This window comes from Bos indicus x Bos taurus, chromosome 22, assembly GCF_003369695.1.
Source record: "Bos indicus x Bos taurus breed Angus x Brahman F1 hybrid chromosome 22, Bos_hybrid_MaternalHap_v2.0, whole genome shotgun sequence".
Taxonomy (NCBI): domain Eukaryota; kingdom Metazoa; phylum Chordata; class Mammalia; order Artiodactyla; family Bovidae; genus Bos; species Bos indicus x Bos taurus.
Window position 1 is genome coordinate 28,540,306 of NC_040097.1, and position 17,151 is coordinate 28,557,456.

At 41.2% G+C, this 17,151-nt stretch overlaps 1 protein-coding gene across 4 annotated transcripts in view; it reads right to left on the minus strand.

Annotated features, from left to right (window-relative positions):
- Window positions 1–17,151, minus strand: part of FRMD4B (FERM domain containing 4B) — a 360,291-nt gene that overhangs the window by 112,116 nt on the left and 231,024 nt on the right. For all 4 annotated transcript variants that reach the window (XM_027523804.1, XM_027523805.1, XM_027523807.1 and 1 more), the window contains one exon: window positions 9,405–9,497. In XM_027523804.1, the coding sequence (XP_027379605.1) occupies window positions 9,405–9,497 (93 nt within the window). The remainder of the gene's footprint in view (window positions 1–9,404; window positions 9,498–17,151) is intronic.

Here is a 17,151-nt window from a genome sequence, read left to right on the forward strand (position 1 = left end):
GGAGCCCACGGGAGCAATGCAATTAAGTCAGCTTATGAATCAAGAGAGAGAAGGCAGCCAAACTGAAATCCAGAAGGCTCCGTGTCACAGGACACGCTGTCCTCTAGGACAATTGAGCCCAGTCTTAAAGAATGCATGAGTTCACCAGGTAACGAAGGGAGGAAGGGCATTCCAGGGAGAGGGCCTGTTAGTCAGATCAAACCTCTTTCTAGTCTTCAAGAATTAAAAAAAACCACATGCAGGGAGCTGGGTGGCTTAGCACCAAATCAACTTGTGACGTGCCCAACTCCGCACAGATAACTTCGTACTAGACATTGGGCTCCTCTTGTTTCTGAAGCCCGGGTCCCTGACTGTACCCCAGTTCCAGTAAACAGGTCCCTATCTTGTTTTCCAGTACTTTCTGGCAACCCGCCCTGTTGCCTTCTAACTTTCTGCATAGGCATCACATTACCCACTCTCTGAATCCACGGTCCCCTCTCTCCCTCAAGGGAGCCACTGTGATGACTATATTTATGGAGGGTTTGAAAAGTACATATGGTTCTCCAGGAGAATGGCTCCCTAGGCACACCTATCAACACGTTCTATGAACTGAAAACAGAATCTAAGGATTCTCCGTGAAATGAAACGGACTATCCCAGACTTGTAAAATAAAGACCTTTTGTTTCAGGGTGGTTTTTTTTTTTTTTTTTTTGGTAAAAGGATACTGTTTCCCTTCTGCATGCTTCCTGTGAATGATTTCACTAAGATTTTGTAAAGTCAAAGCCCACGGTTCAATTTTCAGCCTTGAAACAAACCCAAGCTTTTGGGTTAGGCATAAGTTCTGGAGACAGACCTCATACAATTTAACAAATGTAATTTCTTGAGAATTGGCCTTCTTGAGAAGACGCTGTCTCTACTTTTCATGGTCCCCCGTTAGCATTTTTCTTTCCTGTTGATGGGACAGGTGTTCACCTAACCGCTCATCAGTGATAACAAAACATCAACCTCAATGGCATGACAACATTGGAGGAGGGGCAGGCCTGCAGCCAGATGATGATACACGTGGGTTGAAAAGCAGACGACTCTGGCTGTTTGGGATGGGCTATCCGTTAGTGGTCACTGTCATGTAGGTGGCCCATATTTTCCTCCTGTGTCATTTATTTACCATGATCAAAAGTCAACACCACAGGGAATTCCCTGGTGGTCCAGTGCTTAGGACTCAGCACTTCCACTGCTGTGGTCCAGGTTCAATCTCTGGTCAGAGAACTAAGATGCCATAAGCTGTGAGGTGTGGCAAAAAAAAAAAATGGGGGCAAAAAAATAAAAGAGTCAACATCACAGAGTTGGGGAGATACTAGGTTGAAGTCCAGTCCCAACACTGATCCACGCTGGGGTCTTGGGCCAAACTGCTTGGCCTCTCGTTGCCTCCCTTTTCTCACGTGTTGTCTCAGTGGTCAGTGAGTGGTGGTGATTATTACTATGTTATTATTATCTGTCTACCAGGAAGACTATAACAAAAGGTGCGGACTTAGTTGGGAACCTCTTTAAAACTTCAACTGTAAAAACAAGAACGGAAATTCCAGTATCTTTTCTAAGCTTATTCTCTTAGGGAAGTAGGATGCTACAAAGGAGTCCATCTTGACCAAGAATAGGAAAACACTCTGAAACGAATATTCTTCTGACCACTTAGGATTTCTCCCCAACTGAGCATATTTCCTTTGTTTTCTAGAATCTTTGCTATGTCTGAGCAACAGCATCATAGACGGCAAACTGGGCAGGAATGACTCAATGATTTCTCACTGCACAATGCTGACTTCCTGACTGGTGTCCAGTGAGGGCTGCATTCAAACGCCTTGCTCCTGGTTTCACTCAGTTATTGTGGGTAATTTCAGGCATTTACTGCAGCCACCTGCCTAAGATTTCTATCAGGTTCTAATCTACATTCTGAACACAGAGATCTGTATTTATTGCTTATAATGACCCTGTAACCTCATAGTCCTGCTTTATGATGCACGCTGAAGACAGCGGGGTAATTGAAGTGTATTTCACTTTCTGCAAAGGATGATGCAGAACCTCTGAGAGTCCCCTGTGTTCCCTTTCATCTTTGGGAGGGGTGCGCTCTTAGAGAACTCCCCAAGGGAAGCACTGTTGGCTTTTACATTGTGCTCCCCTGCCAGGAAAACTCTGCCTCACTTCCGGATTTCCAGGCAACCCTAGAAGAAGCAGAGAGGGCCCTCCAGGTGAACCTGTAGAAACCTGCCCTGTCGCTCCCCTCTCTGCATGACTCTTTCCCAGTTCTCCAGGGAAAGACTGGAGGCCCAGGAGGCTAAGGGCTGTGCTGCGACCAGAACAAAAGGGGAGGGAGTCATCTGCCCCAGGCAATGAGAAGTGTTGGGGTCCCATGGTGAATTCCACGTCTTTGCTTCAAACTGCAAAATAGCCTGCCCCTGTCCACCATGAGCCAAGTAGGGACAAACTCTCTGAGAAGGAGACAGGAAGGAGGAGGAGAGGTTAATTGTTTTTAGGGAGGTGATGGCTGGGCGGAGAGAATCGTGGAGAAATGATGAAATCTTCCACCCAGTGTAAAAGTAAATGGGTCAGGGACTTCCCTGGTGGTCCAGTGGCTAAGACTCTGCACTCCAATGCACAAAATTTGGGTTCGATCTCTGGTCAGGGAACTAGATCCCACATGCCACAACTAAGATGCTGCATGCCATAAACTAAGACCTGGCGCAGCCAAATAAATAAATATTTTTTTAAAATAACAAAAAAAGAGTGAGTCAGACCCAAGCCAGACAGTTTCCAAACTTCCATATTCAATGACCATATATCACATTATGGAATTTTTTACCCCCTGAACAGGTGGTTGAGGCAGTCTTTGTTATTTTTATATCATAAAAATAGTTTACATTTAGTGAGGGTCTTCATGACATGTTAACATCCTCCAACAACCCCCCTGTATTACTGTCAGTTCCTATTACGTCTTCTAGATGAGGAGCAAAGCCCGTAGAGGCTGCCAAAGGCCACAAAGGTAATACACAGAACAGTTAGGGTTAAAAGTCAAGAGCAAGGTGAAAGCACTGGTTTTTAAGGGATGAGTGAGGTACATCTGGTTATGTTGAAGACTTTTTTGTTTTTGTTATTTTTTTTTAATTGGAGGAGAAATGCTTTACAATGTTGCGTTAGTTTTTGCCGCACAAAAACGTGAATCACCCATAAATATACATATATCCCCAAAGACTTTTTTTTTTTTGTATTTTCCTGACTTAAGAGAATGCTACTGGCCAGGGATGCTGCAAACATCCCATAGAACAGCTTGGCTCCCTACAATGAGGAATTACCTGGTCCCCCGGAATGCTAGCCAGAAACCCTGAGTTCATGGCCGAGCTCTGAACTTCTGCACCCTCCAGCCTTTTCACCCTTCATAATACTACTGCTTTCCTCTGCCCTTTCGATGTCACACTGAGGACAGATTAGAGAGGAGACTGAGCAGATTCCCACAAATGCTGTCTGATATGTGATCCAGGGAGCACACAGAAATGTAATCCTGTAACACAGTAGAATTGAGGTTCAGCCTGTGCTTTGAATGATTTTGTGTCTTTCTGGAACTCTCATATGAATGAGGATGGTGGATCCTCAAAGACAGAGGCTGCTTACCAACTGCCTGGAAGTTCAAGTATGGGTTAGGCCAGGAGGTCACAGTCAATATTAAGGCAACCGACACATGCTTTCCCCAGGTTCTGGGATAACGTTCAGATTGGCGTGTGGTGGTGGGCAAAGAGGTCTGGCTGACTCACACATCTGCCTCAAATACCTCTGTTGGGCCCAAGGCAGAAGGAATCCTTTATTTCTCTGTGCTTTTTAATCACATTCCTCTGGGAAGAGATGAACTTTCCTGTCCTCTCCTTACTGTAAATCACCTACTCTTTGATAGCTCTAAAATAACTCATGGCTATCCAGCCACAAACACTTTACTTTTCTTCCTTATATTACACGTCACACTTGCATTTTTTAAAAATTGCTTTATGTGTTTATCGTAGGAATATATAAATAGACAAGCAAAAAATCATTCCCATAACCACTCTCTGTTGTTCAGTCTCTAAGTTGCGTCCGACTCTTTGTGACCCCATGGGCTGCAGCATTCCAGGTTTCCCTGTCCTTCACTATCTCCTGGAGTTTGCCCAACTCCATTGAGTTGGTGATCTTATCCAACCCTCTCATCCTCTGCCGCCCCCTTCCTTCTTTTATGCTCAATCTTTCCCAGCATCAGGGTCTTTTCCAATGAGTCAGCTCTTCCAATCAGGTGGCCAAAGTACTGGGGTTTTCGGCTTCAGTATCAGTTCTTACAATGAATTTTCAGGGTTGATTCCCTTGAGGAAATCACTCTACCCAGAGATTAATTACTGTTAATATTTTAATTTTTTTCCTAATCACATCTTTTACTTAAGTGCAATCCTGTGGTCTGCTTTTATTCCCCAGAATATGTTGGGAGCATCTTTCTCTATCAATAAATCTTTCTTCACCAGAATCTTTACCTGTTGTGCTGTATTCCAAATGTTTGTCTTCCTTTAAAAAACAAGCAAGCAAACAACTGGAATGATGTGGATCCATGAGTTGTAGTCATGATACCTCCTTGAGTTAAACTCTTTCTACATGTTCCAGAAACAGGCCAGGGGGTGATAAAAGACTTGAAAAAAGTCTTTCAAAGACTCTGTTTGCAGCAACTTTGACTGAAAGGTAGCAGTGTTTCTCCACATCTCCTACCAGAACTCTCCACACACAGCCAATTCTCAGCTCCAAGTGTCACACACAATACTTACTGGTACCTCTGAGAAGTCACTTACAGTTCCTGAACCTCACAATGGTGGTTTGGAAAGAGGAGAAAAAGAGGGGGAAGAAGAGCGGGAAGACCAGACAGAAAGAAAGAAAAGAAAAAAAAAAGAGCAAGAGGCAGTATGATAAATGCAAAGCAGAGGGGGAAAGACCCAAGACCCTGGCTCTGCTGGAGCTGGGTGGTACCAGCCAGAGCCACCTCCTCCTCTGAGGCGAAGGGAGCTTTTCCAATGAGGTCACGCCCAATCCCCTCCCTAACCTCCCCACTTCTGATTTTTAAATGCCTGCTTGCTCACTATCAAGCTTTTCAAATGCTTACATCTGGGCTGCATTACCAAAGAGGCCTTTGTGTTTGTGGAAGATAATTTACAGCTGCAGATAACAACCCAGGCCTGGAGGAGTTCCTTGGCAGCCTGGGGGCGTTTGGACTCACAGGAAAACAGAGGATGGGTTAAATGAATTACGGTGCATACATAAATTATGGGGCGTCAATACACACGTCACACCTGGAGTTAGCACCCACCACTGAGATTTTATAACTAAAGCAAAGACAAAGGTTTAATTCTGAAATTCATCAAGGGACAACTAAGTGCCTGCACTTGAAATGTTTTCTTCCCTCCATGCAGAAGCTACATGTGTTTCTGAGCTGCTGCCTGCATCCTGGGAGATATTAACCAGAAGAAAGTCTTTCCCTGTAAATCTGAAGGATGCAAGTGTTTAGCTCAGGAAGCAGTGAAACAGTGAAACGATGTTGTTGATTGGTCCCTAAGTTGTGTTTGACTCTTTGCAATGTGCCTGGCTCCATGAGATTCTCCAGGCAAGAATACTGGAGTGGGTTGCCATTTCCTACTACTGGGCATCTTCCCAACCCAGGGATCGAACCCCCATCTCCCACATTGGCAGGCGGATTCTTTATCACTGAGCCACCAGGGAAGCCCAGTGAAAGGACACAGGTCAAATATGTGGCACAGAGACTGCCATAAGGTTAATGCTACATTTTAATAGAGAGGAAACCTCTTCAGAGCAAAGCTTTATGGTATTTTTCTTTTTCATAAACACTATAATTTGAAAAAAAAAAAAAAAAGATACTTTCTTATATTTGCATATTACTCTGCAAAGTTATTTTGTATCCCCTGATCTCTTTTTAATTCACAACCGACTTGCCCAAGATCACACTCACTATCTCCAGGACACAGTATCAGAATTTGGGCCAGGAAAGTGGAAGTTTTGGGGACTGGAGGGGTGACTCTTAAAAAAATTTCCTATAGTGATTCAGATATGTGGCCCTTCTCCTCCTGGGGAAGCTCTGAAATGCAATGTACCTTTTCATCTTATGGCTTCTATTACAGTGATCATTTGTTCACTGTAAAAATGCCATAACTTACTGAATTTATCTTTACTGTTGGCATTTGGATATCTTTATTTTTATTTATGTATTTTTGTTGCCCTGCGAGATCTTAGTTCCCTGATCAAGGATTGAACCTGGGCCCCAGCAGTGAAAGCACCAAAGGAATTCCCCTACATTTGGATATTCTTAATTGTTAGCAATGAAAAGAGCAGTTATGTACATCCATATAACACATTGCTTCTGTGGGGATTCCTTCTTTTGTGTGCACTAACCACTCAGCAAGTGTGTACTTCAGTGTCCATGAGCAAGCAACTCATACCTGCTGATGGGAAAGGCAGTGACCTTGAAATCAAGAGACCGTGTGTATTTCTAGAGGCTTCTATGGTGACTATGTGTCCAAATACAACCAAATGCTCTTTGCTTCTACTCTTTAGTGACTCACATCTGTTGTCACGTCAGGCAACCAGGGGTGGGTAGTGGCGATGTCTGTTAGGACGTAAGTATCAGCAGCGGTCCTGTTTACTCAGAAGGCTAGAGACCCTCCGAGAGGCCAGTGACTTCACTGGGGTGGCTATCATCCCATTTGAGAGACCCCTGAAGAACTGTATTCCACTCACTGAGCTTGGTCAGTTGACTTATTTCCTTGGTGTATGCTTTTTGCTCTATCATTTCTTTAATTAAATTGAAGTAACAACAAGTCCTTAATTGGAATAATAACAAAGACTATTATGATCTCACTGCACAGTTGGCAAGAAGAAATAAGTGAATAATTAAAAACCTGATAAGGGCTTTTAAACATGTGAGTGATTAAGGGAAAGTAAAGCTAAAAGTGATTATGGGACATTTGTGAGATAAAGGCTGAAACTCACAAACAGGCAGCAGGAGACTCCCCAGAACCTGCTTCGGAAAGACAGGGCTGCCTTATGAGTGACTGCTCAGAAGAGAAGACTGAACTTTCTCCCCTGGCATTGTGAGATAAAAAATAGATCAGAGAGTAGTGGTCAAAGAACTAGTGCTTGTTAAATTCTCCAAAGATATAAAGCTCTCACTGAGTAGTCAGGCTACAGAAACACTACATATGTGCACAGAGATGGAAGTACAGGGATGTTAGCTGCAATGCACATTTTAATAAATCACTGGAAACAGCCTACAGGCTTAATAGGACCCTGAACAGCTAAATTATGGATGTGCAAAGAAGTAAATTAGACTCTTATATACCCAAGGAAAGATCTGCTGTAGCTGAAGCTCCAATACTTCGGCCATCTGCTGAGAAGAGTTAACTCACTGGAAAAGACCCTGATGCTGGGAAAGACTGAAGGCAGGATGAGAAGGGGGCAACAGACGATGAGATGGTTGGATGGCATCACCAGCTCAAGGACTTGAGTCCGAGCAAACTCCAGGAGATGGTGAAGGACAGAGGAGCCTGGCGTGCTGCAGTCCATGGGGTCACAAAGAGTTGGACATGACTTAGTGACTGAACAACAACAAAGGAAAAATCTCCAGATTGGGGGGAAAAAAAAGTAAATCACCAAATAATTTATCAGCATTATTTTTCTCTAAGAAGGAGAGAGAATTAGGGAAAAAGCAAGGGAGAGGCCTGGTGGAGAATGTCTTCTTTTTCACTCTATACTTTCAGGAAGTTTGAAATGTTTACAGTAATAATAAATTTCCTTGTGAAAAAAGATGCTGATTTATGTTGAGCCATTTCCCCTACACAATACAAGATGAAAGTTTTTCTATGCTTGGACCCCCGCTTAATTACTAATGTATATATTTTTTCTTATTGCTGCTGGTCTGTGTTTGTTTTCTTCTCCATTTCCATGGACCCAGCACTCATACCACACTCCAGGAAACTCCCATTTTTGTTTTTTTAGGATTTCTGTGCACTTTTTCATACCGGCTACATCCTGGACAAATCACCATTATGCTACCTCCTTCCTGGGTTTTAAAATGTGACTTCTGGTGGTAAGGGAAAAAAAAAATCTAAACCAGATTTTAGAGTAAAAAGCAGAAAACAAACTGGGGGCTGTCAATACTTTATTTACTGAGTAAGGAGCAGCCTCCATCCTCAATCACCATCAATTCATATTAAAAACAGACAAACAAAAAGGTAGGACAATCAGGACACCTTATTAGGACACTTCTGGATTGCATGGAGCATAAGGAAGTTTAAAAAAAGTGTGTGGAAACTGACATGATTGTATCAGATAATCAATCATTGTATAACCACCCTCCTTCCCAAAGAAAGACATGAAGCCTCCACCAACATGTCATAAAACAAGTATAGTCCAACATCCAAAAGATAACATAAGCTCAGAATACAGGTCCATTCTTCAGGTTGATCTAGCTTTATGAAAACATACTTAGATTTATGGGAAATCTTCCACCTTAGCTTATTTATCGTATTTGGCTTCAGATCAAGAAAACAAATTTATCATGAAAATATATCAAATTCAGGATAGTGACCAGGGGCTAGTACCTAAGAAGGGGTTCTCAGCAAAACTGGTAACATTTTATTTCTTAAGCTGGCTACAGGAACACAGGCATTACTCTTTATAACATTTTATTACCTTTAATGTGAAAAAATATTTCTATCGTTAGCCGACTATAAGAAACTACTGATATAATGGAATACATCCATGTGAGGAGAAAATAACTGAGACCCATATGCATGGTTAAGTGATCTGTCCAAGCAGAGTTCAGAGAACAAATCAAGGATTCCTTCCTAGCAGTCTCTCTTCAGGAAATCAGAATGTAGATTTCTGCATTAAGGTAATTCTTTCCATGAGCAGTTGTTTGCATTTTATTGTCTATTCCAATTAAGGTGTGAAACTGTATAAAATTCAATTATTTCCATAGTCTCTAGAAAACATACATACATAATATGTAAAATAGTGTTTGTACATTTCAAATTATAAAAATCTAGAAGTATGTTGAGTCAAAAGCAGGTTATATATTGAAATATATTACTTATATTTTTTAGCTTCACATAGATTCAAGAGCCTTTGAAAATTAAAGGAAGGTGAGTCTACCCTTTATTTTCAAAGGAAAACAGTCCTACACGTATCTATGGTAACTCGTTCCCCAGACTAAGATAATCTAAAGAGAATCTCTTTCACATATTTTTTTTGACAGGTCTCTTCTTTTTTAAAATTCTTTATCTCTGATCACCAAGAATGTTTTTTTCTCTTTTAAAAACAAAAAAAGACCCAAGGGGATGGTGGACGTGTCTCTGGATACATACCTCACAGAGAAGTACAAGAGGGTTGGTCCTGGTTTCTTGGGTAAATCGTGGTCAAGGACTCGGTGGTCTAGCTGAAGCCAGTTCTGCTGACCCCTGTAAGAGTAAAACAAGGAAAAAGGATTACACAGAAAGCCAGAGCAAGTTTCAAGAAACACTGTGTTGGCAGAGCTGCGGGGTAACAGTTACCTGTGGATGGTAGGAGTATAGCCTGTTACCACCAGTCATGGGGTCAACGGAGCAATTTCTATCAAGATTATAAAAGCCCCTGCCTCTGGACCAGCATTTTCATTTCTGGGAGTTAATCAGGATAAAATCACACATGTGGAAAATGGGCCATGTATAAAGCCACTCACTGCAGCGCTGTTTGTAGCAGCAAAAAGCCTCGAAACAACCTAAGCATCCAACAGGATATTGTTTAAAAAAAATGAATGTAAACAGCAATGAAATACTATGCAGCCACATAAAAGATCAGAAGTATCTTTATAAACTTATCATGAATGATTTTTAAAATACACTGTCAAGTGAAAATGAAAGATGCATAACAACAAGTATAATATATTGCCATTATTTTAATTAAAAAAGTATACCTAGACATTTGTGTATTTATATTATAGCAATAAGTCAGTGCATCATAAAATGAACAAGAAACTGAAAAAACACTGGTTGCCTTTGAGGTAAAAACTAAATTTTTATTAACTACAAAATCTGAAATATTTTAGATAATCAAGAAGGGAAAAACTTTTGTTTAAATGAAAAAGGACAAATACAGATAACAATACTACAGCTTTTATAAGAAATATGGGGTTGACACACTAGTATATCCTCAACTGTGAAGTCAAGTGCACCTTAAGAAGCATCACTCTGAACAAAGCCAGTAGAAGTGACGGAATTTCAGCTGGGCTATTAAAACCCTAGAAGATGATGCTGTTAAAGTGCTGCACTCAATATGCCAGCAAACGTGGAAAACTCGGTAATGGCCACAGGCTGGAAAAGATGAGTTTTCATTCCAATTCCAAAGAAGGACAGTGCCAAAGAATGTTCAAACCACCATATAAGCATGCTCATCTCATATGCTAACGAGATAATGCTCAAAATCCTTCAAGCTAGGCATCAACAGGACATGAACTGAGAACTTCCAGATATACAAGCTGGATTTAGAAAAGGCAGAGGAACCAGAGATCAAATTGCCAACATCCACTGGATCATAGAAAAAGCAAGAGAATTTTAGAAAAACATCTACTTCTGCTTCATTGACTACGCTAAAGCCTTGAAAGTCTTTGACTGTGTGGATCACAACAGACTGTGGAAAATTTTTAGATGGGAATACAAGACCACTTTACCTATTTAATGAGAAACTAGTATGCAGGACAAGAATCAACAGTTAGAACTGGACATAGAACAACAGACTGGTTCCAAATTGAGAAAGGAATATAACAAGGCTATATATTTTTATCCTGTTTATTTAACTTATATGATTAGTACATGATGTGAAATGCCTGGGCTGGATAAAGCTGGAATCAAGATTGTTGGGAGAAAAATAAAGAACCTCAGATAGGCAGATGACACCACCCTAATGGCAGAAAGTGAAGAGGAAATAAAGACCCTCTTCATGAAGGTGAAAGAGGAGAGTGAAAAAGCTGGCTTACAACTCAGCACTCAAAAAGCTAAGATCATGGCATCCGGTATCATCACTTCATGGCAAATAGAGGAGAAAAAAATGGAAATAATGGCAGATTTTATTTTTTGGGGGCTCCAAAATCACTGAGGATGGTGATTGTAGGCATGAAATTAAAAGACGCTTTTTCCTTAGGAGAAAAGCTGTGACAAATCTAGAGAGCATTAAAAAGCAGACATATCACTTTGCCAACAAAGATCTGTTTGATCAAAGCTATGGTTTTTCCAGTAGTCGTGTATGGATGTGAGAATTGGACCATAAAGAAAGCTGAGTGCTGAAGAACCGATGCTTTCCAACTGTGGTGCTGAAGAAGACTCTTGAGGGTCCCATGGATTTCAAGGAAATCAAACCAGTCAGTCCTAAAGGAAATCAACCCAGAATGTTCACTGGGGGACTGATGCTGAAACTCCAATACTTTGGCCAACTGATGCAAAGAGGCGATTCACTGGAAAAGACTGATGCTGGGAGAGATTGAGGGCAGGAGGAGAAGGGGGCGACAGAGGATGAGATGGTTGGATGGCATTACTGACTCAATGGACATGAATTTGAACAAACTCCAGGAGATAGTGAAGGACAGGGAAGCCTGGCTTGCCGCAGTCCATGGGGTTGCAAAGAGAGTTGGACACGACTTAGTGACTGAACAAAAAGACTAGTATATATAGACTAGATAACTAAGAAGAACCTAGTGAATAGCACAAGGAACTCTATTCAATACTCTGTAATGACCTACACGGGAAGAGAATCTAAAAACGAGTAGATATATATGTATGTAATATTGACTCACTTTGTTTACAGAGGGAAACTAAAATACCTATACATCAATAAAAGATTAATTAAAAAATTAAAATATGGGGTCAAATACTCTCTGGGAGCTGTTTTTGGGTATACATTATGGACTTCCTACTATTTAACCATGTATCTGACGATTCTTTCAAGGGCTTCACTAAATTCATTGACATAAACATTTTCCTGAAATTGTGACCTGAGGGATGGAAGACACTGTGGCTGGGGATTGTTTACATGACTTTCCCACTAGTTGATCCATGTTAGATTACAAATTCCCAGAGGGCAGAGACTTCATTTGCTTGCTTAGGCAAAACTTCATGCTGATAGTGGTGTATATAGTGTCAAATTATAACAAAACTGATAATGATTCAGGAGATATTTTCTACCTTATTTTGGTCTTTGAATAGATAGTGTTTTTTTAAAAATCAGAAAACTCTAAGCTGTACTTATTGTAAGTATTTAGAAAATGGAGGTAAGAATAATAATAGTGATGATAATAATAGCAGCTAATTTTTATTGAGCAAGTACTTAGTGCCAACCAACTTGGTACTTTAAAAAAATATTAATACTAGATTTTACAGTAAGTCTGCAAAGAAAATTAGCAGAGCTAGGATTTGAACCCAGACTTTGAATATAGGAGAAAGTGAGATTAGGGGAGTGAATCAGCTTTCCTAATAACCTTTAGCTTCATTTTGTCACTTACTATGTTTTTATTTTTATTTTTTTTTTATTTTATCACAAGTTTTAATACAGGGTAAGAAGTGTGTCTTTATTTTTGTAATTATTAGGTGAGGCTTCTGATAACTGTCTCTAGTTTTCCTTCAAGGAATATTATTAAGATAAATATATCTTATCTGCTGATATAAGTGACATAAGGGAAGATTCATAGAATTACTGCTTTTGTGGGTAAAAAGTATACAAGGACTGAGGTGTGTATGTGTGTGTGTTAATCACTACAGTCATGTCCAGCTCTTTTTCAACCACATGGACTGTATAGCCTCAGGTTCCTTTGTCCATGGGACTCTCTAGGCAAGAATATTGGAGTGGGTTGCCATTTCCTTCTCCTGGGGATCTTCTGAACCCAGGGATCAACCCTGGTCTACCTGCATTGTAGGTGGATTCTTCACCGCTGAGCCACTTGGGAAGCCCCATGATTCAGGTTAACATGCTACTTTCTAGTCTCTGAGACTAAAATGAGATCAAAAAACACTTTATCTTTATAACCTGCTTTTCTCAAATTTTTCCATCAGCAAATGGGACAGATCTAATCAATACCTCAAAAAGACACTTGAATCCACACATTTCATCTCTATTACCTGTGGTAGACCACTTTGAAACCACAATCACAGAAAACTAACCAATCTGATGACATGAACCACAGTCAATGAAACTACGAGCCATGCCGTGTGGGGCCACCCAAGATGGACCGGTCATAGTGGAGAGTTCTGAAAAAATGTGGTCCACTGGAGGAGGGAATGGCAAACCACTTCAGTATTCTTGTCTGAGAACCCCATGAACAGTATGAAAAGGCAAAAAGATAGGACACTGAAAGATGATCTCCCCAGGTGGGCAGGTGCCCAATATGCTACTGGAGATCAGTGGAGAAATAACTCTAGAAAGAATGAAAAGATGGAGCCAAAGTAAAAACAATACCCAGTTGTGGATGTGACTGGTGATGGAAGTAAAGTCTGATGCGATAAAGAGCAATATTGCATAGGAACCTGGAATGTCAGGTCCATGAATCAAGGCAAATTGGAAGTGGTCAAACAGGAGACGGCAAGAGTGAACATCAACATTTTAGGAATCAACAAACTAAAATGGACTAGAATGGGTGAATTTAACTCAGATGACCATTATATCTACTACTGTGTCAAGAGTCCCTTAGAAGAAATGGAGTAGCTATTATAGTCAACAAAAGAGTCTGAAATGCAGTACTTGGATGCAATCTCAAAAATGACAGAATGATCTCTGTTCATTTCCAGGGCAAACCATTCAATATCACAGTAAACCAAGTCTATGCCCTGACCAGTAATGCTGAAAAAGCTGAAGTTGAACAGTTCTATGAAAACCTACAAGACCTTCTAGAACTAATACCCCCAAAAGATGTCCTTTTCATTATAGAGGACTGAATTGCAAAAGTAGGAAGTCAAGAAATACCTGGAGTAACAGGCAAATTTGGCCTTGGAGTACAGAATAAATAAAGGCAAAGGCTAACAGAGTTTTGCCAAGAGAACGCAGTTCATAGCAAACATTCTCTTCCAACAACACAAGAGAAGGCACTACACATGGATATCACCAGATGGTCAACACCAAAATCAGACTGATGATATTCTTTGCAGCCAAAGATGGAGAAGCTCTATACAGTCAGCAAAAACAAGACTGGGAGCTGACTGTGGCTCAGATCATGAACTCCTTATTATCCAATTCAGACTGAAACTGAAGAAAGTAGGGAAAACTACTAGACCATTAAGGTATGACCTAAATCAAATCCCTTATGATTATACAGTGGAAGTGAGAAATAGATCCAAGGGATTAGATCTGATAGAGTACCTGAAGAACAATGGACAGAGATTCATCCTGACATTGTACAGGAGGCAGAGATCAAGACCATCCCCAAGAAAAAGAAATGCAAAAAGGCAAAATGGTTGTCTGAGGAGGCCTTACTAATAGCTGAGAAAAGAAGAGAAGCTAAAGGCAAAGGAGAAAAGGAAAGATATACCCATTTGAATGCAGAGTTCCAAAGAATAGTACAGAGAGGTAAGAAAGCCTTCCTCAGCGATCAATGCAAAGAAATAGAGGAAAACAATAGAATGGGAAACACTAGAGATCTTGTCAAGAAAATCAGAGATACCAAGGCAACATTTCATGCAAAGATGAGCACAATAAAGGACAGAAATGATATGGAGCTAACAGAAGCAGAAGATATTAAGAAGAGGTGGCAAGAGTACACAAAAGAACAGTACAAAAAAGATCTTCATGACCCAGATAATCATGATGGTGTGATCACTCACCTACAGCCAGACATCTTAGAATGTGAAGTCAAGTGGGCCTTAGGAAGCATCACTATGAACAAAGCTAGTGGAGGTAATGGAATTTCAATTGAGCTATTTCAAATCCTAAAAGATGATGCTTTGAAAGTGCTGCACTCAGCATGTCAGCAAATTTGGAAAACTCAGCAGTGGCCACGGGTCTGGAAAAGATCAGTTTTCGCTCCAATCCCAAAGAAAGGCAATGCCAAAGAATGTTCAAACTATCGCACTACTGCACTCATCTCACACGTTAGCAATGTAATGCTCAAAATTCTCCAAGCCAGGCTTCAACAGTATGTGAACTGTGAACTTTCAGATGTTCAAGCTGGATTTAGAAAAGGCAGAGGAACCAGAGATCAAATTGCCAACATCTGTTGGATCATTAAAAAAACCAAGAGACTTCCAGAAAAACATCTACTTCTGCTTTATTGACTATGCCAAAACCTTTGACTGTGTGGATCACAACAAACTGTGGAAAATTCTGGAAGAGATGGGAATACCAGAACACCTGACCTGCCTCTTGAGAAATCTGTACACAGGTCAGGAAGCAACAGTTAGAACTGGATATGGAACGACAGACTGGTTCCAAATCAGGAAAGGAGTATGTCAAGGCTGTATACTGTCACTCTGCTTATTTAACTTATATGCAGAGTGAAAATGAGTGAAGTCGCCCAGTCGTGTCCAACTCTTTGCGACCCCATGGACCCTAGCCCGTCAGGCTCCTCTGTCCATGGGATTCTCCAGGCAAGAATACTGGAGTGGGTTGCCATTTCCTTCTCCAGGGGATCTTCCCAACCCAGGGATTGAGCCTGAGTCTCCTGCATTGCAGGTAGACGCTTTATCCTCTGAGCCACCAGGAAAGCCATCATGAGAAACACTGGGCTGGATGAAGCGCAAGTGGAATCAAGATTGCCAGGAGAAGTATCAATAACCTCAGATACAGTGATGACACCACCCCTATGGCAGAAATCAAAGAAGTACTAAAGAGCCTCTTAATGAAAATGCAAGAGGAGAGTGAAAAAGTTGGCTTAAAAATCAACATTCAGAAAATTAAGATCTTGGCATCTGGTCCTATTACTTCATGGCAAATAGATAAGGAAATAATGGAAACAAGGACAGATTTTATTTTTTGGGTCTCCAAAATCACTGTAGATGGTGACTGCAGCCATGATATTAAAAGACGCTTGCTCCTTGGAAGAAAAGTTATGACCAACCTAGACAGCATTTTAAAAAGCAGAGACATTACTTTGCCATCAAAGGTCTGTCTAGTCAAAGCTATGGTTTTTCCAGTAGGCATGTATGGATGTGAGCATTGGACTATAAAGAAAGCTGAGCGCCAAAGAATTGATGCTTTTGAACTGTGGTGTTGGAGAAGAAGTCCCTTGGAGTGCAAGGAGATCCAACCAGTCCATACTAAAGGAAATCAGTCCTGAATGTTCATCGGAAGGACTGATGCAGAAGCTGAAACTCCAATACTTTGGCCACCTGATGCAAAGAACTGACTCATTTGAAAAGCATCCCCTGATGCTGGGAAAGGTTGAAGGTGGGAGGAGATGGGGACGACAGACATGGTTGGATGGCATCACCGACTCGATGGACATGAGTTAGAGTAAACTTCTGGAGTTGGTGATGGACAGGGAGGCCTGGCATGCTGCAGTCCACACGGCTGCAAAGAGTCGGACATGACTGAGTGACTGAACTGAACTGAACTGAGGCCACTTTGAACCAACTGTCCTTTTAGGCTAGAATTTTACCAGTCAAAGGCCCATCATCTCCGGCCCACTGGATGGAACAGAGATCAAAAATCACAGTTGTGTTGTGAAACCTATTTATTATTTCATAACAAACAAACCTCATCCAGCAAATCCTTTCAAACAAGGGAAGGAAAAAAAGTTAAGTGGGTTGAAAGGGATGGGAACCATTATGGGGAACAGAGTGCGGCCTTAGGAGGGTCGTGACTGCCCTCTAGGGGTAAAAGACTCACTCTGCACCCCGAACACCAGAAGGCACTCACAGCCTGAGCTCAGGAACTCTAACCTTCCCTTTTACAGGATCACGAATTTGTTTTTGTTGGTCACCGTCACTACTTTAATTATGTAAGCTCACAACTCCATTTTTCCATTTCTCTTCCTGGCCCGTGGAGTAGGATAGACACAGTGGCTAGTTTCATTGACATAATGTCCCCTCGGCTTTGCCTAACTCCATTTGGAGAAGTTCACCGAAGGCAAAGAGCTGATGTGGCATGTAGGCTGGAAAA